Source organism: Phascolarctos cinereus, unplaced genomic scaffold (genome assembly GCF_003287225.1).
Source record: "Phascolarctos cinereus isolate Bilbo 61053 unplaced genomic scaffold, phaCin_HiC Scaffold_1;HRSCAF=81, whole genome shotgun sequence".
NCBI lineage: Eukaryota > Metazoa > Chordata > Mammalia > Diprotodontia > Phascolarctidae > Phascolarctos > Phascolarctos cinereus.
The window spans coordinates 208,096,483-208,119,538 of NW_027555514.1; the positions used below are offsets into that span (position 1 = coordinate 208,096,483).

General features: G+C 41.4%; 1 protein-coding gene across 1 annotated transcript in view; it reads left to right on the plus strand.

The window, feature by feature from the left end:
- Positions 1–23,056, plus strand: part of LOC110203169 (bone morphogenetic protein receptor type-1B-like) — a 42,068-nt gene that overhangs the window by 15,071 nt on the left and 3,941 nt on the right. Inside the window, exons 5-7 of the mRNA XM_020979648.1 lie at positions 6,911–7,103; positions 9,685–9,982; positions 15,028–15,203. Of these exons, the coding sequence (XP_020835307.1) occupies positions 6,911–7,103; positions 9,685–9,982; positions 15,028–15,203 (667 nt within the window). The remainder of the gene's footprint in view (positions 1–6,910; positions 7,104–9,684; positions 9,983–15,027; positions 15,204–23,056) is intronic.

Genomic DNA, 23,056 nt, shown 5'->3' on the forward strand with positions numbered 1-23,056 from the left:
GTACATGTGGGTCCTTTTCCCATTTGTTTGATCTCTTTGGGATATAGCCCTAGAAGTGCTATTGCTGGATCAAAGGGTATGCACATTTTTGTAGCCCTTTGGGCATAGTTCCAAATTGTTCTCCAAAATGGTTGGATCATTTCACAACTCCACCAACAATGTATTAGTGTTCCAATTTTCCCACATCTTCTCCAACATTTATCATTTTCCTGTTTTGTCATGTTGGCCAATCTGATAGGTGTGATGTGGTACCTCAGAGTTGTTTTGATTTGCATTTCTCTAATCAATAACGATTTAGAGCATTTTTTCATATGACTATAGATGGCTTTAATTTCTTCATCTGAGAACTGTCTGTTCATATCCTTTGACCATTTATCAATTGGGGAATGGCTTGTGTTCTTATAAATTTGTCTTAATTCTCTATATATTTTAGAAATGAGGCCTTTATCAGAGAGACTGGTTGTAAAAATTCTTTCCCAATTTTCTACCTTCCTTCTAATCTTAGTTGCATTGGCTTTGTTTGTGCAAAAACTTTTCAATTTAATGTAATCAAAATTATCCATTTTGCTTTTCATAATGTTCTCTATCTCCTGTTTGGTCATGAATTCTTCTGTTCTCCATAGATCTGATAGGTAAACTATTCCTTGTTCTCCCAGTTTACTTATGGTATCAGCCTTTATATCTAAGTCATGAACCCATTTTGACTTTATTTTGGTATATGGTGTGAGATTTGGGTCTACGCCTAGTTTCTGCCATACTCTTTTCCAGTTTTCCCAGCAGTTTTTTTTCAAAGAGTGGGTTCTTATCCCAGAAGCTGGGGTCTTTGGGTTTATCAAATAATAGATTACTATAGTCATTGACTACTGTGTCTTGCATATTTAACCTATTCCACTGATCCACCTCCCTATTTCTTAGCCAGTACCAAGCAGTTTTGATGATTGCTGCTTTATAATACAATTTAAGATCTGGAATTGCTAGGCCACCTTCCCCTGCATTTCTTTTCATTAGTTCCTTTGATATTCTGGACCTTTTGTTTTTCCAAATGAATCTTGTTATTATTTTTTCTAACTCTATAAAATAAATTTTTGGTAGTTTGATTGGTATGGCACTGAATAAGTAAATTAGCTTAGGTAGGATTGTCATTTTTATTATATTAGCTCGGCCTACCCATGAGCAACTGATGTTTTTCCAATTATTTAGATCTGATTTTATTTGTGTGAAAAGTGTTTTGTAATTGTGTTCATAGAGTTCCTGGGTTTGTTTCAGGAGGTAGACTCCTAAATATTTTATAATGTCTACAGTAAGTTTAAATGGGATTTCTCTTTCTATCTCTTGCTGTTGGGCTTTGTTGGTAATATATAGAAATGCTGATGATTTATGTGGGTTTATTTTATAGCCTGCAACTTTGCTAAAGTTGTTTATTATTTCAAGTAGTTTTTTACTTGATTCTCTAGGATTCTCTAAGTATATCATCATGTCATCTGCAAAGAGTGATAGCTTTGTTTCTTCTTTGCCTATTCTAATGCCTTCAATTTCTTTTTTTCTCTTATTGCTAAAGCTAAGGTTTCCAGTACAATATTGAATAACAGTGGTGATAATGGACATCCTTGTTTCACCCCCGATCTTATTGGAAATGCTTCTAGCCTGTCCCCATTACATATAATGCTTGCTGAAGGTTTTAGATTGATGCTATTTATTATTTTAAGGAAGACTCCATTTATACCTATGCTTTCTAGTGTTTTTAATAGGAATGGGTGTTGTATTTTATCAAAAACTTTTTCTGCATCTATTGAGATGATCAGGTGGTTTCTGTTGGTTTTGTTGTTGATATGCTCAATGATGCTGATAGTTTTCCTAATATTGAACCAACCCTGCATTCCTGGTATAAATCCTACCTGGTCATAGTGTATTATTCTTGTGATAAGTTGCTGCAATCTATTTGCTAGTATTTTGTTTAAAATTTTTGCATCTATATTCATTAGAGAAATTGGTCTATAATTTTCTTTCTCTATTTTGACTGTTCCTGGTTTAGGTATCAACACCATATTTGTATCATAAAAAGAATTTGGTAAGACTTCTTCTTCACCTATTTCCCCAAATAGTCTATATAGTATTGGAAATAATTGTTCTTTAAATGTTTGATAGAATTTGCATGTAAATCCATCTGGCCCTGGAGATTCTTTCCTAAGGAGTTCATCAATGTCTTGTTCAATTTCTTTTTCTGAGATGGGGTTCTGTAAGTATTTTACTTCCTCTTCGGTTAATCTGGGCAATTTATGTTTTCGTAAATATGTATCCATTTCAGTAAGATTGTCAAATTTGTTGGCATATAGTTGGGCAAAATAATTCCTAATTATTGTTTTAATTTCCTCTTCCTTGGTGGTAGCTTCACCCTTTTCATTCTTGATACTAGTAATTTGGTTTTCTTCTTTCTTTTTTTAAATTAAATTAACCAAAGGCTTATCTATTTTATTGGTTTTTTCATAAAACCAGCTCTTAGTTTTATGTATTAGTTCAATAGTTTTCTTAATTTTTCCTTTGGTTTTCAACATTTCTAATTTGGTGTTTAGTTGAGGATTTTTAATTTGTTCTTTTTCTAGTTTTTTTTAGTTGTATGCCCAGTTCATTAATCTCCTCTTTTTCTATTTTATTTATGTAAGCATTTAGAGATATAAAACTTCCCCTAAGAACTGCTTTTGCTGCATCCCATAGGTTTTGGCATGTTGTCTCATTATTGTCATTTTCTTGAATGAAATTATTGATTGTTTCTATGATTTGTTGTTTGACCTAGTCATTTTTTAGGATTAGATTATTTAGTTTCCAATTATTTTTTAGTCTATCTTTCCATGGCCCTTTATTACATATAATTTTTATTGCGTCATGATCTGAAAAGGATGCATTTAATATTTCTGCCTTTCTGCATGAGATTGTGAGGTTTTTATGCCCCAGTACGTGGTCAGTTTTTGTGTACGTGCCGTGTACTGCCGAGAAAAAGGTATATTCCTTTCTATCCCCATTCCGTTTTCTCCAGAGGTCTATCATACCTAAGTTTTCTAATGTTCTCTTCACCTCCTTAACTTCTTTCTTGTTTATTTTGTGGTTAGACTTATCTAGTGCCGAAAGGGGGAAGTTCAGGTCCCCCACTAGTATAGTTTTGCTGTCTGTTTTTTCCTGTAACTCCCTGAGCTTCTCCTGTAAGAATTTGGATGCTATACCGTTTGGTGCATATATATTTAGTAATGATATTACTTCATTGTCTATGGTGCCTTTTAGCAGGATGTAGTTTCCTTCCTTATCTCTTTTGATTAGATCTATTTTTGCTTTTGCTTTGTCTGAGATCAGGATTGCTACCCCTGCTTTTTTCACTTCAGCTGACGCATAATATATTCTGCTCCAGCCTTTTACCTTTACCCTGTATGTGTCACTCTTTTTCAAATGTGTTTCCTGTAAACACCATATTGTAGGATTATGGTTTTTAATCCATTCTGCAATCCGTTTCCGTTTTATGGGAGAGTTCATCCCATTCACATTCATGGTTATGATTACTATCTGTGTCTTTTTCTCCATCCTTTTCCCCCCATATTTATGCTTTTCTTTCTCCTTTTTCCTTTCTCCCCTTCACTAGTGTTTTGCTTTTGACCACCGTCTCCTTCAGTCCCTTCCCCCTTTCATTATCCCTTTCCCTCTTCTTCCCCTTTAGTCTTACTGCTGCTTCCCTCCCTTCTTTCCCCCCCTCCCTTTTCTTTCCCCTTTTCCCTCCTACTGCCTATAGGGCAAGTTAGATTTCTGTACCTAACTGATTATATTATGCCCTTCTTGAGCCAAATCTGATGAGAGTAAGGTTCAAACAATGCTCCCCCCCTCCCTTCTTTCCCTCTGCTGTAATAGGATTTTGTGTCTTTTCCTGTAATGTAATTTACCCTTGTCTGCCTCCTCCTTTCTCAGCACATTTTCTAAGATCAGATTGATCCACTTACTTGGATCCATTTAAGCCACTTGATTAGATTTTTTTTTTAACATTGCATGAAAGTCAACTAATATCCACTCTCTTTATGTATACTCCTTTAACAAGGTGTAATAACAATACGGTTCTCAAGGGTTGCAAGTCTCATATTCCCTTGTAGGAGTTTAAACATCCCCCGCCCCTTATTAACAACATATTGTATCCTTCTGTCCCATTTACCTTTTTAAGTCCTTCTTGAGTCCTGTACTTGAAGATCAAACTTTTTGTTGAGCTCTGGTCTTTTTATCAGGAAAGTTTGGAAATCTCCTATTTCCTTGAATATCCACCTCCTCCCTTGAAAAATGATGCTCATTTTTGCTGGGTAATTGATCCTTGGCTGCATTCCAAGCTCCTTTGCCTTATGGAATATCATGTTCCATGCCCTGCAGTCTTTTAATGTAGAAGCTGCAAGGTCCTGTGTAATCCTGACTGTGGTTCCATGCTATTTAAATTCTTTCTTTCTGGCTGCTTGCAGCACCTTCTCTTTCATCTGGTAATTTTGGAATGTTGCTATGATATTTCTTGGTGTTGTCAATTTGGGATCTCTTTCAGGTGGTGATGGGTGGGATTGTTTCTGTGGTTATTTTCCCTTCTGTTTCTAGGACTTCCGGGCAGTTTTCCTTTATGATTTCCTGAAAGATACTGTCCAGGCTTTTTTTCATCATGATTTTCAGGTAGTCCAGTAATTTTTAAATTGTCTCTCCTGAGTCGATTTTCCAGGTCGATTGTTTTACTGATGAGGTATTTTACATTTTCATGTAATTTTTCATTGTTTTGTTTCTGTTTGACTGATTCTTGCTCTCTCATAGAGACATTAGTTTCCATTTGTCCAATTCTAGTTTTTAACAGATTGATTTCTTCTGTTAGATTTTGTACTTCCTTCTTCAACTGGCCAATTGTGTTTTTTAGGGACTTGTTTCCTTCAGTATACTCTTCTGTTACTTTTTGTCCTTCCTTCTTCAGTTGGCCAGTTGTGTTTTTTAAGGACTTGTTTTCTTCAGTGTATTTTTTTTCCAATTGGCCAATTGTATTTTTGAAGGAGTCTTCTACCAACTCTCTCATTTGAGTATTAAACTCCTTCTTGACCTCTTCTAAGAAGACTTTTTGGGCTTCAGACCAGTTCATATTCCCTTTTGAGGTTGCAGATGTGGGTTTGTTGACAATGTTGTCCTCTTCAGAATTTCTGTCTTGATCTTCACTCTTCTCATAGTATGAATCTATGGTACGTTTCTTTTTACTCATGGTGTTTCTTTATTTTCTGGCCTTTAAAGAGATTGAGCTCTCCTGCTGTGGAACAGAGGGTACTGACCCAAGCTTCTTGTGTTGGGAGCCTAGGTCTTGGTCACTGTCTTTGCCTGCTGGGGCCTCTTATGCTGGGAATTGGAGGCTATAGGTTTCTGGCAGCTTACCTTGTGTTGGGCTGGAATCAGCAAGACTGGAACTTTCAGGCAATTCTAAGTTGCCTGCTTTTCCTTTCCTTTAGCTTTCTTCAGCTCCTTTTAGATGGGTGCTGCAGGGTGTTTATCTGCCTGGGGCCCCTTGCGGTGTTGTCTCCGTAGTTTCTGCTAATGCAGCGGGAGATTCCTTTAAGGTGGAGTGCCGAGACTCCTGGTGGTTTTCTGAGCTGGTTTCCACCGGGTTCCCCCCGCCCTCACTGAGGCACTCAGAGGTGCAGGTGTTGGTGTTTGCCTGCTCTACCACCTGGGCTTTAGGATTTCTTCACAATTGGAGGCTTCAGGGCTCCTAGAGCTTACCTGGTGTTGGGTTGGAATCAGCAAGGCTGGGACTTTAGGAAGACTCTAGGTTGCCTTCTTCACGTCATTTCTGATGAATGCTGCAAGGTGCTTATCGGCCTGAGGCCCTTTGTAGTGCTGCTTCCGTTATTTGTGCTGAGGCACTGGGAGACCCGTTTGCTGGGCTGCTGCACTGCTGTTCCCCACCTTTCTTCTAGTTCAGCTGCTCCAGGGTTTTTTTTTTCTCGGGTGATAATTTCTGGTTTTTCAGATGTTGATAGGGGAGGGTGAGAGTGACTACCTTTTTACTCCACCATCTTGGCTCCCAGCCTATTTGTAACACATCCGTTTTTGTAGTGTGTATATGTCCTATGTGTCCCTCAAAGAAATATAAGCCCCTTGAAGTCAGGGACTGCTTTATCTTTGTATTCCTAGTGCCTGGGACAGAGTGGGCACTTGTGATAAATACTGATTGATTAATTGATTTACAATGAAGGTGTTAGATCCTCTCTGGTCCCTTCCAGCTCTAAATCCAGTGGTCCTTTGAGACTTCATAAAGAATCTGAGATTCTAAGCCCAGTCTAAATTAGGGTGATGAAGGGGGTAGGGTTGGGACAGGCAGCCATCTCGAGTGATAGAGGGGGTATTTCAAATATAAAGCATGTATTTAAAAAAGAAGCTATGGTTTAGGAGATGAGGAGAAGGTGTTTGTGGGGTCCTCACGTGAGATGCTGTGATTTAGTAGTTATTGTCTAATAGGGCTGATGGCAGAACTGCCATAGCCTAGCCCTGTACTTAGTAGGCATTTAATAAATGCGTGATGATTGCTTTTTCAGCTAATTTGAAAACCATTTCCATTTATGACTTCCATGCCTGAAGACAAGGCTCAGTCTTAATAGGAGCCGTCTTTGATAAGAAGCCTTTTTCCATTTTCTTGATCAATGTAAAACTTTCAGTTCCAAGGTTTTTCCCCTCCAATAAAATGTCAGTAAATAAAAACACTATCTCACAATAGAGAAATAATTTAAAGTTATTTGGAAATGCATTGTCTATATAAAGAAAAGCTACAGGCCAAGCATATGTTGCCATACGTAGTCATTGCTTTTATTCAAGAGAGATTAAACAAATATGTTGCGCTGTGAATATACTAACAATGTGTTTTGGGATTGCATAGGTCCAAAGGACTATAGCTAGGCAGGTTGAGATGGTCCAACAGATTGGAAAAGGTCGCTATGGGGAAGTTTGGATGGCAAAGTGGCGTGGTGAAAAGGTAGCTGTGAAACTGTTCTCCTCCACTGAGGAAGCCAGCTGGTCCAGAGAGAAAGAAATATATCTGACGGTCTTGGTGAGGCATGAAAATATTTTGGGTGAGTAAAAATCAGTATAAAAATGTTCTGCATTTGTTTTCTAGCTCTAAGCCTTTTCTTCGTAGTGTTTGTGTATCAACTTAAATGAACTAACTAGAAACGTTGTCCTTATCTTCTTGGCCTTGGCCCGGCCACTAGCCCTGCAGTGCAAGGGGGCCTCAGAATACATGGCCAGAGTATTTCCAGAGACGAGGCTGAGAGGATGGGGGTCTTTTAAGAGAAATAACTGCTTGGGAGACTGGAAATTAGAACTCATCACTAGTGCTTAAGTTATCTAGGAATCATCTCATGTTCAGATTGTTCTAAGAGAAGAGAATTTTTTCAGAGTTAGGCAAGATTATACAAAATGTCTTTTTCTTTATTTTGGGGATCTGTGATCTCATCAGGTTTTAACCCATTCATGCCTTACCTTCTTATCACAGTGCACATCTATCCACAGAAGGTGTCCTAGAAGTATAAAGAGCTTCCTTTTCATATTTCAGGGGTCCTATTGTAGCACTTGAGATATATCTGTTACCCTTTGCCCTCAGTATATGACCAAGTCACTTCCTTTCCCTGTGAAGTAAATATCTTTGTGTTTTACATACCACTTCTCTGGCACACACGAAAGTTGGCATTTCCCAGTGTGTCCTATGCGGTTTTGATTGTTGCATTTGTGGTATTTTGTGATTCACATCCATATGACAGCACGAGGAGAATATTGGTGTTAAAAAGGTAAGTTCTGAAGAAGGGAGTAACATAGAACCAGTGAAATTGCAGGGCCGTTTACCAAATGAAATCCAGCTAGCTGTCTTCATATTGAATACTGGGCCCAGCTACAGAGTGCACTGCCATTCCTCCTGTCTGTAATGACTAGGTTAACAGCTCAGGAATTCTATCGGTACAGTTTATTTCTGTCAAGAATTCATTTTCTTCTTATCATCTTGGGTTAAAATGATCTGGCTCAAATTTTTCACGGAAAAAGTGTGTCTAAATGGATTAGTTTGGTTAGATGGATTAATTCTTCCTAGTCCTTATTTAGTGACTTTTTCTTCTGTTCACAGTGTCACCAAATTTCTGAGTTGAAAAGAACATATCCCTGAAAAAAGAACCCTATCAGTCTACTAAACTTTCTTTGTTTTGTTTTTACTAGGCAATGGGTTAAATGACTTGCCCAGGGTCACACAGCTTATAAGTAAGTGTCCAGTGTCTGGTGTGAGGCCGGATTTGAGCTCAGGTCCTCCTGACTTCAGGGCTGGCGCTCTATCCACTGCACCACCTAGCTGCTCCTACTAAGCCTTTCTTAAAGGAACTCCAGTAAGGAGGAGTCTCATTCCGTTTTGGGGAAACTAATTCTTAGGAAGTTTCTCTTCCAAGTGAAATTTATATCTTAGTAACTTCTACCCGTTGCTCCTAGTTCTGTGTTTTGTGGCCAAGAAGAACAAGTTTAATCTCTCTTTCACATGAATGTCCTTTTAAGACGTAAAAACAGATATCCTGCCCACCCTACCCCAAAATTCCCTCCCAAGTCCTCAATGGGCGAATATCCCTGGTTTCAAATTACATATTTAATGATCGCCAAAGCCATTCAGCATCCCAGTTGGACCACTCTGACTGGGCTCCAGTATTTTTACTGAATTTCAAAAATGATGCCCGTTTTGAACACATCACTTCCATTGTGGTATAACCAGGGTGCAGTACAATGTGACTATACCAAATGCCGCGTCTCTTACAGTAGTCTAAGATCAAATTATTTCTTTGCTGTCATGCCACACTGCCAATTGTAACTGAGCGTGCGATCCACTAAGAGCCCTACGTGATTTTCCACTTTGTTGTTGAGCCATGAACTAAAGATAATGTCTGACAAAGATGATTAAAGTTCATAATATTAGATTTGATTCAGTCTTCCAATCTGTCAAAATACTTGTGAATCCTGACTCCGTCAACCAGCGTTATCTGTGTGGACCAGCATTGTGTGTTCTGCTACTGTGCTAAGAATGTCATCTACACTTTTTATCTCTTGTCACTGATAAACTGTTAAATAGAAGAGAACCAAGAGTAGGTGCTTGAGGCACTCTACTGAAAACCTTACAAGGTGACAATAAACCACTATACATTATAACCATTATAACTAAGTAGTCTGTGGATCCAGTCATGCAGCCAATTTCTTAATCTTGCTAATTATACTATCATTTAGCAACCATCCCTCCATGTTTTCCACAAGAATAATAGTTGCTCAAATGGAACCAAATTATATCTATAGCTTACCCTTATCTTATAAGATTAGATTGGTATGACCTGTTCTTGATGAAACCCTGTTGGCTTTTCTGCATGAATTATAGCAATTATGGTAACCTAAACAAATTGACACACCCTAGAAAGAATTTGCCAATTAATTGCGCGTGGCATATTTTATTGATTCTTTTCCTTATTTTAATTGGTTTTGTTTGATATTAATAACTTAATAGCTTTATAGATGTGAAAGAAAAGTAACCCATGACTCCTGCTGATCTCAAACAATATGCATTGTGTTGTTGGAAGTATTGGGAAAGTACTCTTCTCCAAACTTTTTGTTCCTTTTTTCTTTTTGCTTCCTTTTTAGGATTTATTGCTGGAGACATCAAAGGCACAGGGTCCTTGACCCAACTCTGCCTAATCACAGACTACCATGAGAATGGGTCCTTATATGATTATCTGCAGTCTACTACCCTAGATACCAAAGCAATGTTAAAGTTGGCCTACTCTTCAGTCAGTGGCCTGTGCCACTTACATACAGAGATCTTAAGCACTGAAACAAAACCGGCAATTGCACATCGTGATCTGAAAAGTAAGAACATCCTGGTGAAGGAAAATGGAGCATGCTGTATCGCTGATCTGGGATTGGCCGTTAAGTTTGTCAGGTTCGTATCCAAGCAACCGGGCGAGAGTCTTCGAATGTTACCCTTGGAAGGTAGGGACCTTGGAGAGAGATAGTGTGCCCCAGCCCTTTACATAGGGCTACTCAGAGGAGTGAGCGGTGGAGTCTTTCGATGTCTGTTGAACCCTCTGGTTCTAGGAACGCAGGACAGTTTTACTTGATAATTTCTTGAAAGTTGAAGTCTACACTCTTTTTTGATCATAGCTTTCAAGTCCAGTACTTCTTGAGGTATCTCTGCTTGATCTATTTTCCAAGTCTGTTGTTTTTCCAATGAGATATTTCTAATTTTCTTCTATTTTCTTTTGATTTCATTTCATTGTTTCTTGATGTCTCATGGAGTCATTAGTTTCCACTCACCAAATTCTGATATTTTAGAAATTATTTTCTTCAGTGAGATTTTTATACTTCCTTTTCCATTTGGCAAATTCTACTTTTTTAAGGAGTTGTTTTCTTCAGTAAATCTTTGTACGTCTTTTTCCATTTCCTGTGCTTCCTTCACCAAGCTTTTGGCTCTTTTTTCTTGATTATCTTGCCTAACTCTTAATTTGTTTCCCCCAGTTTTTTTTTCTGCTTCTCTATTTTGCTTTTTAAAATCCCTTTTGAGCTTTTCTAGGAGTTCTTTTTGGGCCTGAGATCAATTTATATTTCTCTTTGAAGCTTCTCGTGGGCCTTTTGACATTGTTGTCCTCTTCTGAGTTTGTGGTTTCATCTTCCCTGTTGCCATAATAGCTTTCTGTGGTCTGGGGTTTTTTGTTGTTGTTGATGATGACACTTTTTTCATTTATGGCCTAGTTTGTGACTTTCAAAGTTGAGTTCTGGTTTCAGGGTACAGAGGGCACTGTCCCAAGCTTCTTGCTCTGGGTCCCCCGGGCCAGGCTGGTCACCTGCTGCACCACAGCTGCCTACCGTGTAGCTGGCCTTCTGTTCTGGGGCCACAGGGCCTTGGCTGCTGACCCTGGCTGGGGTGAGAGATCTCCCGGAGGCTGGCTCACCCAGAGATTGCCTGCACTGGCCTGTGTTCTGTCTTTACTTGAGGGAGACATATGTTTCCTGCAGTCCTTCTGGGTTGTCTTGGGCTAGAACATCATTTCACCTTGTCCTTGTGTGGGTTCTGCCCCTCTAGAATCCATTTTGAGGCTCTGTTTAGAGCTGTTTGGAGGGATTATGGAAGATCACAGGCAAGGTACAGCCTTTCCTCGGCCATTTTGGCTCTGCCTTGCCCAGTTGTTGTTGTTTTTTTAAGAGGCAGGTCCCTCCATTGAGAGAAAACAAATTGCTTGCTGTTAGAGAACGTAAATAAGTAGGGCTGCCTGCCCTTGCCACCATCTTCTTTATGAGTCTTTTTAACTGGTTAAGTTGGCTGTTGAGTCCCCTGTGCGTGCACTTCAGTGCCTCTGGACGAGTCTTCCTTTTCCTTTTCTCAGAATTGTCTTCAGGATTTCGTTTCTGAGAGCTCTCCATTCTGCTTGCACTGACTTATCTGTATAATGGTCTATGAGTTCCAACCCATCTTTCTTTGAACTCTTTGAAATATGTTTTGACAAAATCTCTGATGCATTTCCCATTATGCCCGCTTTTATCCCAAGCTCTAAGAGGAATGGTCGCTTCCCTCCAACATTCCTGGCATTTCCACTAAACAATCAGTTCTCTCAGATGAGGAGACTCATGTCCTGGGTAGAACTTAAGGATCTGCCATCTTTTGAAAGATGAAATGATCATTAAAGCAGTTTTTTCCTCGAGTTTCACAGCTGGGAAGCAGCAGAGTTCCTGGGATTCAGAGCCCACTACTGAAGAGACGGAGGGTGGTAGAGGAGAGGCAGGTTTGCTGATATCTCTAATTAATTATCAGTCCAATGAATAATTAACTGCATCTGCCCAGCCTCTGTCAGTGTTTGAATACTAATCACATTTCTTCCTTCCTGGTATGTATTGACTTTCCAGTGCCCCGTCCCATAGCCAGAAGAGGACCAGAGTTCTGTGACCCATCTGTATTTGAACAAGCTCTTTTACTTGACTCTCCTCCATTTGTAATTTAGTTTCTGTAAAGATAAAGACATATTCCTTAATTTCTGAAAGTTTTCTGTTTTCTTAAAGTGATGAATATTCCAAAAACTGATGGTATATCATTTGAAATAACATTGTACATTGGGGATTTAGGAAAGTTGAAACTTTTGGTGGAAAATAGATTTTGAAGATGGTTTAGGAATAAAGCTATTAGATTTTAAAATTATGAATAGATGTCAACAGTTCAGACTTAAATAGACATTTTTGGTAGACATAGAAATTCAGAGTTAAAACGTGTTGCCTTTAAAAACTGCAAACAGATTCATGTTTGTATTTTCGAAAGCTCAGAGACCAAATGAATGAGCTCAAGTCAGTAGTACACATTTTCAAAAAATCTGTATGTTTATGATTTAGCCCTGTCTGGTTTTTGTCACCTCCACTCTCCAGTCCACGGTTCCCAAAGCCACCAAATGAGTATGCCTTTGCAGAGATGTCCTTTCACTCCTCAGTTTAAAATCCTCCAGGGGCTTCCTCATGCCTACTGAGTGAAGTTGGAACGTTTGGGTGTGGTATTGGACTCTCCAGCTTTCCAGGCACATGTCATGCTTTCCCCACTTCAGTCAGGAGGAGTGTCCACCCTCCCTTGCTCTCTTCTTTCCTCCCTCTGGTCTTTGCTCCAACCATTACTCCTGGAAGGTGGGTCCCCCTTTGTCAGCTCTCCCTTCTGTGAGTTCCAGCCCGTCCTGTAAAGAAAGTGACTCCATGAAAAGCCTTCCCAGGTCCTAGGGAAGGCTGGCGAAGCACTTTTCATCTTTTTCGTGCACTTACGTAGTATCACTTTTAAATTGCCTACGTTCATTTATGAGCCGTCATTGATCGGTAGGGGTGATCCTGAACCCACGTCTATGGAGTTTGAGCTTTGGCAGCTCTAAGGACCTTAGAAGGCCAAGTTGAACCAGCTTCCAGTGCAAGGTACTCAGTGATGGACTCAGTCAGTTATTTGAGGACCAGCCTCGTGAAGTTTGGAAAGGATCAAAAGAGGCTTGACCAGTAGGTGACGGATTTGGACGCCAAGCACCTACTAAACCAGCTAAAGGGAGGGAAGGTTGTGGCCTGTGTCAGTGGAGGGAGAATTTACACTGACATGATCATGACTCTTGGAAGTGAGCATGTGTTGCTCACCTTTGTAAGATAATCATCTCCGTGCTGGGCCATCTCCTGTTGTCCTGATCTATGTCTGGCTGCTTGGGCCCAGATGGCTCTGGAGGAGAAAGTGAGGCTGGTGACTTGGCACAGCCCTGCCTCACTTCAATCCCATCCACTTGTAAGTCATGGCATCACCTCCCTGATGTCATGGTCCTCTTGGAGAAGGAAGGACAAACCACCATCACAACAATGAACTCTTTAAGAGCGTGACCACCTTGTATCAACTCCATCCCTAAGCGCAGTGATCTTCAGTCGGAATTATTGTTACAAATACTTGTTTATCGAATGTGAATTATTCAGAGATTTCTTCCTTAAGGTTTTCCAAATGATTTGCTTACAGACATCAGGTAAGACACTCGTTTGTCCCATTTTACAAAGGAGGAAACTTGGGTACAGGAGCCCCCAGCCTGTGACCACCCAACTAGTGTTGCCTAACGAGATTCACACCCAAGCGTCCGGCCTCAGGTGCAGCTCTCCTTCCTAGCGGATCAAGGTCAGATGGAATTGAAGTGGAGTCCTCCACTGTGACAGATTTGGTACTGGGCGGTTGGTTGGTCTTCTAGGAGGGAGCTAGGATCAGTCAGGTAGACTTTCCTTCTTCATGCTGTGTGACCTTGGGCAAGTGGTTGTATTTCCCAGTCCTCCCAGGCAGCCAGTACTCAATTGTAGACTTATTTCTGAGCTGTGATCGTAGACGGTTTCGCCCCTAGCATTTCCCCACACTGATAAAAGCAGAGGTCCAAGATTAAAAGAACAGTAATAAACCATGTAACTGTGTTTATCTATCTGTGAGGGATACTTAGAACTCTTAGGGAAAATATATAACACAGACTGAATTATGTTGTGGAAATTGAATGCAGTCAGGAAACCTAGATTCTAGGCTCAGTTCTGCCTAACCCAGAGATGGGGAACCTGCAGCCTCAAGGCCACATGTGGCCTTCTAGGTCCTCAAGTGAGGCCCTTTGGCTGAATCCAAGGCCACAGGTTTTGCCCACCTCTGGACTGAGTGTATGTTTGAAGAAGCCACTTATTTTTTCTTTCACCACTTGCTTTTTCTGTAAAAATGAAAGGATTGGACCAGATGAAAACCAGAGAACCTCCCGCCATAGAATTCTGGGGCTGGCATGAGGTGGGGGCCCTCTTCTTCTCAGTCCTGCTTTTGAGTATTTGGAAGAACTAGAAGATTTTTTGGGGGGGGGCTTCCTAAATCCTCTTTAATAGCAAAGCTGCTAGATCGCACATCTGAGAAGGGCTGTGTTTTAAAATGTTTAGTGAATATTTGATGGTAACCTCCTCCCTCCGTTTAGTGCTAATGAAGTTCCCAACGGTGCCCGGTGCGTCTCCTTTTCCCTCTGCTGGTCAGCACTTCCTCCAGCCTCAGCTAGATGAGCCTTTCCCAGCAGAGTCCTCGTTCCCACCCCACAGTTTCCCTCTCCCCTGTGGCTTCCGGCAGTCCTTGTGGCCTTGCTGCACACTGATTTTGCTCGTTGATTTGCCCTTACACAAAGAGGGGAGGTCTTCCTGCCTCCAAATCTGGCCCACAGTCCCCTGCATCACACTGCTTCTTCTCCTTGGGCTGTTGCTAAACATGGCATGTGCATGAGAGAATCACAGAAGGGACCCAACAATTTAAATCTGCTCATTTTAGATATAAAAAACCTAAAGTCCAGAAAACTTGAAAGTGCCTCTCAAAGCCTGAAGTAGAAGCCAAGTCTCTGTGTCCAGTATTTTCTCCACTACAGTCTGAGCCTCAGTTTCTTCGTCTGTAAGACGGGTTTTCCCTCTGTGTTGACGTCAGTGCTGTGCTTTTTCCCACAGCGTCACCAGTAAAATAGATGTCCCGGCCAACACTCGAGTGGGCACCAAGCGTTACATGGCGCCCGAGGTGCTGGATGAGACTTTGGATCACAACCACTTCTATTCCTACATCGCAGCAGATATGTACAGTTTTGGCCTCATTCTGTGGGAAATTGCCCGGAGATGTGTGTCAGGTGGTAAGTAACTCCAGTGTTGTTGGGAAGTTGCAGCCTGAGTTCCCACAAAAAGGAACCTTAGAGTTCCAAACTGAATTTTATCTCCACCTCCACTCCTTCCCCTGCTGGATTTAAGCTTCAGCTCTGAGCGCATTTAGGGACTAGATATGTCCTACTGGGCCGGGGGGGGCGGGGTGGAAGGGCGCAATACCTGCAGCCCCCAGGCCACATGTGGCCCTCTAGATCCTCGTGTGCCGCCCTTTGACTGAGTCCATTAATGAAGGGGACTTGTTCTGTGAAGTTTGGATTCTGTGAGTGCTCCCCAAAACTTTGTCCTGGGCTCTCTTCCCCTTTCTCTCTCTGCTGTTCTACTTGGTCCCCTCATCAATTCCCCTGGGTTCAGCGATCATTTCTGGGTAGATGACTCCCAGCTCTATTACTCAAGCCTAATCTCTCCTTCCCCCTAGCATCACATCACCAACAACTTGGACATTTCAGAGTGGATGTCCCAAAAGCCTCTTTCACTCGTTCTTGTGAAGCAGAGCTCATGATCTTTCCCCCAAATTCTCCCATCTCCCAGACCTCCCTTTTCCTGGTGAAGGCCCTGTCCACCTTCTGCCACCCAGGTTCACAACTGTGTTGTTATTCTCCACCTAGTTGCCAAAATCTTGTAGTTTTCTTCACTACAGAATCTCTCACATATATCCATTCTCTCCATTTACACAGCCACCACCTTACTCTGGGCCTTCTCCTCTCTGTCCTTGGCTATTGCTATAGGTTTCTATGCTAGTGAGCTTGCTAGATAGATAGATAGACTGGCTGACAGACAGGTAATCTCTTTGGAATCTCACCACAACCGATAGGGTAGGTACTACCGATATTATTTCCCACATTTTAAAGAAAAAGAAACCGAGTCTTAGAGAGGAAAAGGGATTTGTCTGAGGTCACAAAAGTAGAAGGAGGTAGAGACACGAATGAAACTCTGACTCCAGACCATTTTTCCCTGCACCAGGCTGGCCCATACACAAAGGGGGGAGGTCTTCCTGCCTCCAATCTGGCCCACGATCCCCTGCGTCACACTGCTTCTTCTCCTTAGGCTGTTGCTAAACATGGAATGTGCATGAGAGAATGACGGAAGGGACCTGGCAGTTTTAACTTGTTCACTTTGGGTATAAAAAACCCTGAAGTCTAGCAAGTTTAAAAGTGCCTCTCAAAGCCTGAAGTAGGAGCCAAGTCTCTGAGTCTAGTCCTTTCTCCACTATAGTCTGAGCCTCAGTTTCTTCATCTGTAATATGAGGGACGGGAGGAAGGCATTTTGCAGAGCTCGTATTACATAAGTGTACGTTTTTATTAAGCTCCAGCACGATGCCCCCTCTCTCTGCCTTTCCCTGCCCACGGCGCCTTGGTTCCTTCACCTTACATAAGTGCCACTCTTTCTTCAAGACTTTGCTGAAACGTCATCTCTTCTGTTGTGTGCGACTTGTCTTTCTTCGAGTTTGGCAACAGAAACTGCCTCTCCGCTCCTGTACAACACCGTCTATCCCACTCACTTGGCATCAGCCTATGCCCGTTCTATTGTTAGTTATCCTTTTGTTTCTGTTTTTTTGGGGGCGCATTTTTTGGTTAGGCAGTGGGATTAAGTGACTTGCCCAGGGTCACATAGCTAGTAAGTGTCAAGTATCTGAGGCTGGATTTGAACTCAAGTCCTTCTGACTGTAAGGCCAGAGCCCTATCCACTGTGCCACCTAGCTGCCCCTGGTTACCCTTTTGTAAGCACTTAGATGTTCTGGATGCCAGGTTCCTTTCAAGGCAACGAGCGTTTATTAAGCACCTAAGACGTGCAAGGTTCTGTGCTCGGTCCTGGGGAGAGAAAGACAAAATGAAATGGCTCTTGTCCTGAAAGAACTTCTATTTCTCTGGAGGTAAAGACAGAACCGCAGAGTAAACCACAAGCCCGTGGCGTACATGTGATATTAGATGAGAAGGGTCGCCCCAGGCCTGGAGGAGACGGTGGCACGTGCTGGAAGTGAGCCTTGACAGGTTCAGGTTTGGGATTCCAAGAGCCAGAGAGGTGGGGAAAGAATGCATGCTAGACCTGGGGGCCAGTCTGCAAAGGCAGGTCTCCTGACTGCGAATGTGGCACACTTCTCTTGGTACTCCTGTAGCTATGGGACAGTGGACAAGTGATTCTTGGAGTCTGTATTTCTTAATCAATCAATAAGCATTTATTATATGTTTACTGTGTTCCAGGCACTGTGCTAGAGGTATAAGGAAAAGCAAAAGCATCCCTTCAAAGGGTTAGTAATATTTGTCCTGATGGATTGAGGATAAGTTAAGAATGTATGAAGAGTTCAGTAGAAACTATAAACTATTTTGTATAATTGTTACCATGATTATAACTATAACTATCATCATCCTACTATAATTAACATCATCCTGGCCAGCAAGGTGGCACAGTGCCTAGAGCACTGCCCTGGAGTCAGTAGGACCTAAGTTCAAATCTGGCCTCAGCCACTTACTTACTAGCTGTGTGACCCTGGGCAAGTCACTTAACCCTGTTAACCCTGTTTACCTCAGTTCTTTATTTGTAAAATGAGCTGGAGAAGGAAATGGCGAACCGCTCCAGTATCTTTGACAAAAAGCCCCAGTCAGTGTCCTGGAGAGTTGGACATGACTGCAAGTTAAACGGCATACTCATAGATGTACAGTTTTAAAAAATCATATTCATTCTCTAATTTTAAAGTTAGTGATGTTTCTACCGCACAGTGATGCCTCAAAAATCCACAGACTTAAATTACTGATGTTTTGATTTAAAATGGTATTTGAAATGTACGTGTGGGAGAAACAATATATTGGAAGAGTCTGACAATTAATGAAGAAGCTGGACTATAATTACAATGCAGTTAGTTATAGCTTTTAAATGCATTATTTCTTTTTACACCACTTCATTTCCATTTGCAGTAGAGAAGTACCCCTAAACAAAACAAAGTGATATGTTTACCATATTATATATACCTCATTCTGCCCCCCAATGTCTACCAAATCTCTCCTTCTTAGTCTTTTGGAGTCAAGATTTCCCATTTGAATCAGAGTTCTGAAATACTTTAGTGGTGTTTGCTTTAATGGTTCCTGGTTCTGCTTTTTTCACTCTGCTTAAATCTTACACTCTCTGAATTCTTCAAATCCATCATTTATTGAGTACAATAATGTTTCAATGTTCCATTTCACAAATTCTTTCACCACTGCCCAATCGATATGTACTGAATTAATTTCCATTTTTTTTTGCTACCGCAAATAATGCTACACATATTTTTTTTTACATATTTATAACCTGATCTCTCGAAGGTGGTACTGCTACGTCCAAAGATATGAACAACACGTTGACTTTTGTTGCGTGGTTCCAAATTACTTTACAGAGTGATTAGATCAACTCACAGATCTTCTAGACCTATCTTTCCACAGCCTCTCCAGCATTAGTTCCATTTTTATCTTTGCTAGTTTTCAAGATGTGAGGGGAAACATGGGTTTTAATTTGCATTTCTTCGATCATTAGTTATTGAAGCATTTTTAAAACTATGGCTGATGATCCATTTGCATTCCTTTTTCTGAAAACTGCTTGTCCATAGATCATCTTTGGGGGGACTGGCTTTTTTCTCAGAAATACCAATGCATGATATTTCAGCATTTGTTTGATACTTTCATTTTGGTTGGTTATGTCCTATCCTCTTTTGGGGTTAATACAAGAGTTTAGCAGTACTACAAAGATTTGCACTACCTCGGAGTTGTGCATTTAAAGTCTTGGTGCCTCATCATTGCACTGGGAAGTTAATTTTTATGAACTTTTGGAGAGTAGAAGATGTTTCTCTTGAAGTAGATGCAGTATAATGTATAAGCAGAAAGTTAATGCAGGCATTATTCCCCGACCAGATACTGAACAGGCATTCAGTCTTCAAGAAAGAGCTCAAGTATAAAACTCACTGATGACTTTTCCTTTCCTTTTGTGTTTTGTTTTTCAATTAATTTTCTCTCTTTCCCATCCCCATTCAAAAGAAAAAGAAAGCAAAACAAAACCCCTGTGACAGATGTACATAGATCCAGCAAAACAAGTTCCCACTTGGCCATGTTGAAAAAAATATGTCTGAATCTGCATAGTGAGTCTGTCATCTCTTGGTCAAGAAATAGGTAGCATGTTTCATTGCGAGTTTTTTGGACTCCAGGTTGGTCATTGCATTGGTAAGTGTTCCTAAGTCTTTCAGAATTGTTTGTCTTTACAATGTTGTCATATGATTTTTTTCTCCTTTTTCTTCTCACTTTGCTTTGTATCAGTTGGTGCAAGTTTTCTCAGGTGTTTTTAAAAACCATCCCTTTCATCATTTCTTACAGCACAATAGCATTCCATCACATTCCTTTACCACAATTTGTTCAGTAATTCCCTAATCAGTGGGCACTCTCTTAGTTTAAAATTCTTTGCTACCCACCAAAAGAGCGCCTGTAAATAATAACAGGTTCTTTTTTGATCTGTTTGAGATACAGAGCTAGGAATGATATTGATGGATCAAAGGGACTCAATTTAGCTTGGTGGCATAGTGGATAGAGTATTGGACATGGAGTCAGAAAGACCAGAATTCCAATCCTGCCCTTGATGCTAGCTGCGTGACCTAGGACAAGTTACCTAACTTCTCTCAGCCTCTGTTTTCTCCTCTGTAAAACAGGGGTAATAATAGCATCCATTTCACAGGATTGTTGTAAGGATCAAGTGAGATTGTGTACATACACAGACCTAGATTTTGATGAGTGTGAATAATGAATCCCATGTAGTGGTCAATTTATTGAATTTGACCTCTTCAGAGTTAACAATGATAAATAAAATATTGTAATTACTTCTAGCCCAATGGAAATGTGCAATGCGAATTCAAAGAAATGAACTATTTCCCAGGCTGCATTATTTGCACTAATCAGGATCGAGCTGTAACTGGCAGAATAGTTGCAAACGGTTTTCCAGAATGGCTGCACCAGTCCACAGCTCTAACAGTGCATTAACGTACCTATTTTCCCACAGCACCTCCAGCATTTTTCATTTTCCTTTTCTTTCCCCCTTTTTTTCTAATCTGATGGGTCTGAGGCAGAGTCTCAGAGTTGCTTTAATTTTCATTTCCCTCATTTTTAGTGATTCAGAGCATTTTAAAAATACAACTATTGACCGCTTGGATTTCTTCCTAGGAAACTACCTACTCATATGCTTTGACTATTGGGGGATGATCGTTATTCTGACAAATCTGAATCCATTTGAAAATGAAGTCAGTTACCTAAACCTCTTAGGACTGCTGTCTAGAATCCCTACTTAGTGTTTTGGTATTGAAAATGAAGAACTGTTATTCTGGTTGTAAGCTAATGTGGGAAATACAATCCCTTTTCCTCCGCGGGCTCTTTTGCAGTGCATTCCCTACAGTGTCTTCTGATGATCTTATTCTGAATAAATCTAAAGAAAGAACTTGGGCAGCAGGTGACAAACCAGTATTGATGCTTTCTAAAGACATGCTGGGTGGGTGAGAGGTGCTGCTTGTGAATTCAGCTGTCATCAGTAGCCATACAAATAGGATGGGATATACACCTGGGAGGATGTCTACAAGAGAGCGTCACTTGTCACCAAGTCCCTGGTGGAGGGAGGGAAGTGTTCTCATCTCGCCAGAAGTGGCAGCCAGTCATCTTCTCTCAAATGAGCCCAGAGCAGTTCCTGTCTGTTACGCTGCTGTGAGAAGCTCTTGTGTATTAGGTCAGCAGGTTTGCATCCTGCTTTTTGCCATTGAATAAATCCACAAAAATGTCTGTGAGAACCATGTGACCTTGAGCAAGTCTTTTCCCCTCTTAGGCTTCAGTTTTCTCTTCTGTAAGATGAGGTCACACTTGAGGACCACCTAGATCCATTCTAGTCCGACTTCTTTTATCCTTCTGGTCCCTGGGGAGTTCTGTAGAAGTCAAAAAGCACTATAGCTGGTGGGAAATGGGGAGCTCCTTTTGTGTATTTCAGAAGTCTGTATAATCCCACCATTCCTCTGGGCTGTCTACCTGTTTCATCCTCCAAGTTTGGTAATAGTCAGGGCTATCAGAAGAATGTAATGTCTAGGGGCCCACGTCTGGTTACTGTGCCACATTTGCAACACAAAAGGCTGCTTTGCAATCAGCCACCACCATGGAAAGGCCAAGATGGTGGGTGAGAGGTCGAAGAGGGACCATTCACTGACTGCAGTTTTGCCAAAGCCCAGCCCTGCCTAGCTTCTCATTCCTTCATTCCTTCATTCCTTCCTTCATTCATTCATTCACCAGGCAGTCACTTCATCAAGTGGCCGCTCCTTGCCAGACACTGTGTTACTCCCAGACAAAATGAGAGGGACTCCAAGTCCTCATCTTCAGGTACTTTTTTAATCTAATTGGGGTGATGAGACACACCTGCAGACCATGACAGGGATGTATTCTGAAAGCATGAAAGGCGTTCAGAAGAGATGAAGACCAAAGTGGCTTGGCCCAGTCAGGGAAGGCTTCCTGGAAGAGGCAGGCACGAGCTGGTTCATAAGGTATCCTGTGGTTAGGCAGAGAGGAGAGAGGAGCATATAGCTAGGGTTTTTGTTAAAGTAAGGTTGTATTTTGGTAAAGTAAGGATTCTGGACCTAGTCAGTTCAGTACCATAGCCCCTTCTGAGTATGGTAGTAATATCACAAGATGTGGTTCAGAAGACGTGGCTCCAATTTTGTCTCGGCTGTTTCTTAGCTCTGTGGCCTGGGAACGGTTGCTGCATCCTTCTTGAGTATGTTTCCCTGTCATTAAAATGAAGACGTGGGATGGGGGTAAGCAGGCTACCACCCACAGCACAAAGGATGTCTGACAAATGTGGGACTGGGGGTGGGGGTTGGGAGCAACTAATGGATGGCTCACGTGCATGTGCACAACGTCCAAGGTAGGGGAAGACAACTCCAGTTTGTGGCAGGCCTGTGGGGGAATGCAGATAAAATTCACGTATGGTAAGTCAGCACAGATAGGCAGCAGTCCGCTGGGAGGAACACTGCACTGATGCAGTCAGAGTTGCAGCAAAGCCTTGGTACTTGCATTATCTGCTTCCCAAGGCTAATGCAGGGAGGCTTTGTAAAATTTAAAGGGCTGTATACTTTGAGTTGGAGTTAAAGTGCCCCTTGAGACCTGTCATTTACTTGATAGAAGAAGCTCCTTATTGAGGGCACTCCCCCTCCCTTTGCATATAAGGAACAAGTTCACAATCCTCGAGTGTCTGGGGACACTTTGAGGTGAAGTGTCTTACCTGGGGTCCCGTAGTATGTGTGGGAGAGGTACCTTGAACCCAGGTCTTTCTCTGTCCACAATTTAGTGATGCTTTATGAGTTATTGTATATTGTAATTTATATCAGGAGTGTTGAAAAAGGCACACACCAAGTAACATCACACCGAAAAGGATTTGCTGTACCTTAAAAGGAAATGACTTGTTACCGACGTAGGCGTAATTTTTAAATCGGTTTTCTGTGTGCCATCAGATGATTGTGTTAGTAGAACAAATATCAAAGTGGTATTAAATTAGGTAAGTAGAAATAGGCCACTAAAACAGTTCTAACGTGACCAGGCCAGAAATTGACCAATGAGAAATAGAACAGGCGACTCTCACAGTTTCCTAGCGAGCGAGTGCATGCACCTACACAGTGTTTACAAGCTCAGAGAACCCTCCTTCCAGCTCCCACTCTTATGCACGAGTCTGACCCTGAGTCAGTGAGACTAGGTCTCCATCCACCTCCTTCCCACCCTGAGGTACTGGACCTTCAGGGTTTGGAGAAGATTTTGTAAAGCTATTGGCTCAAGTCCTGGTCTGTTGTGTT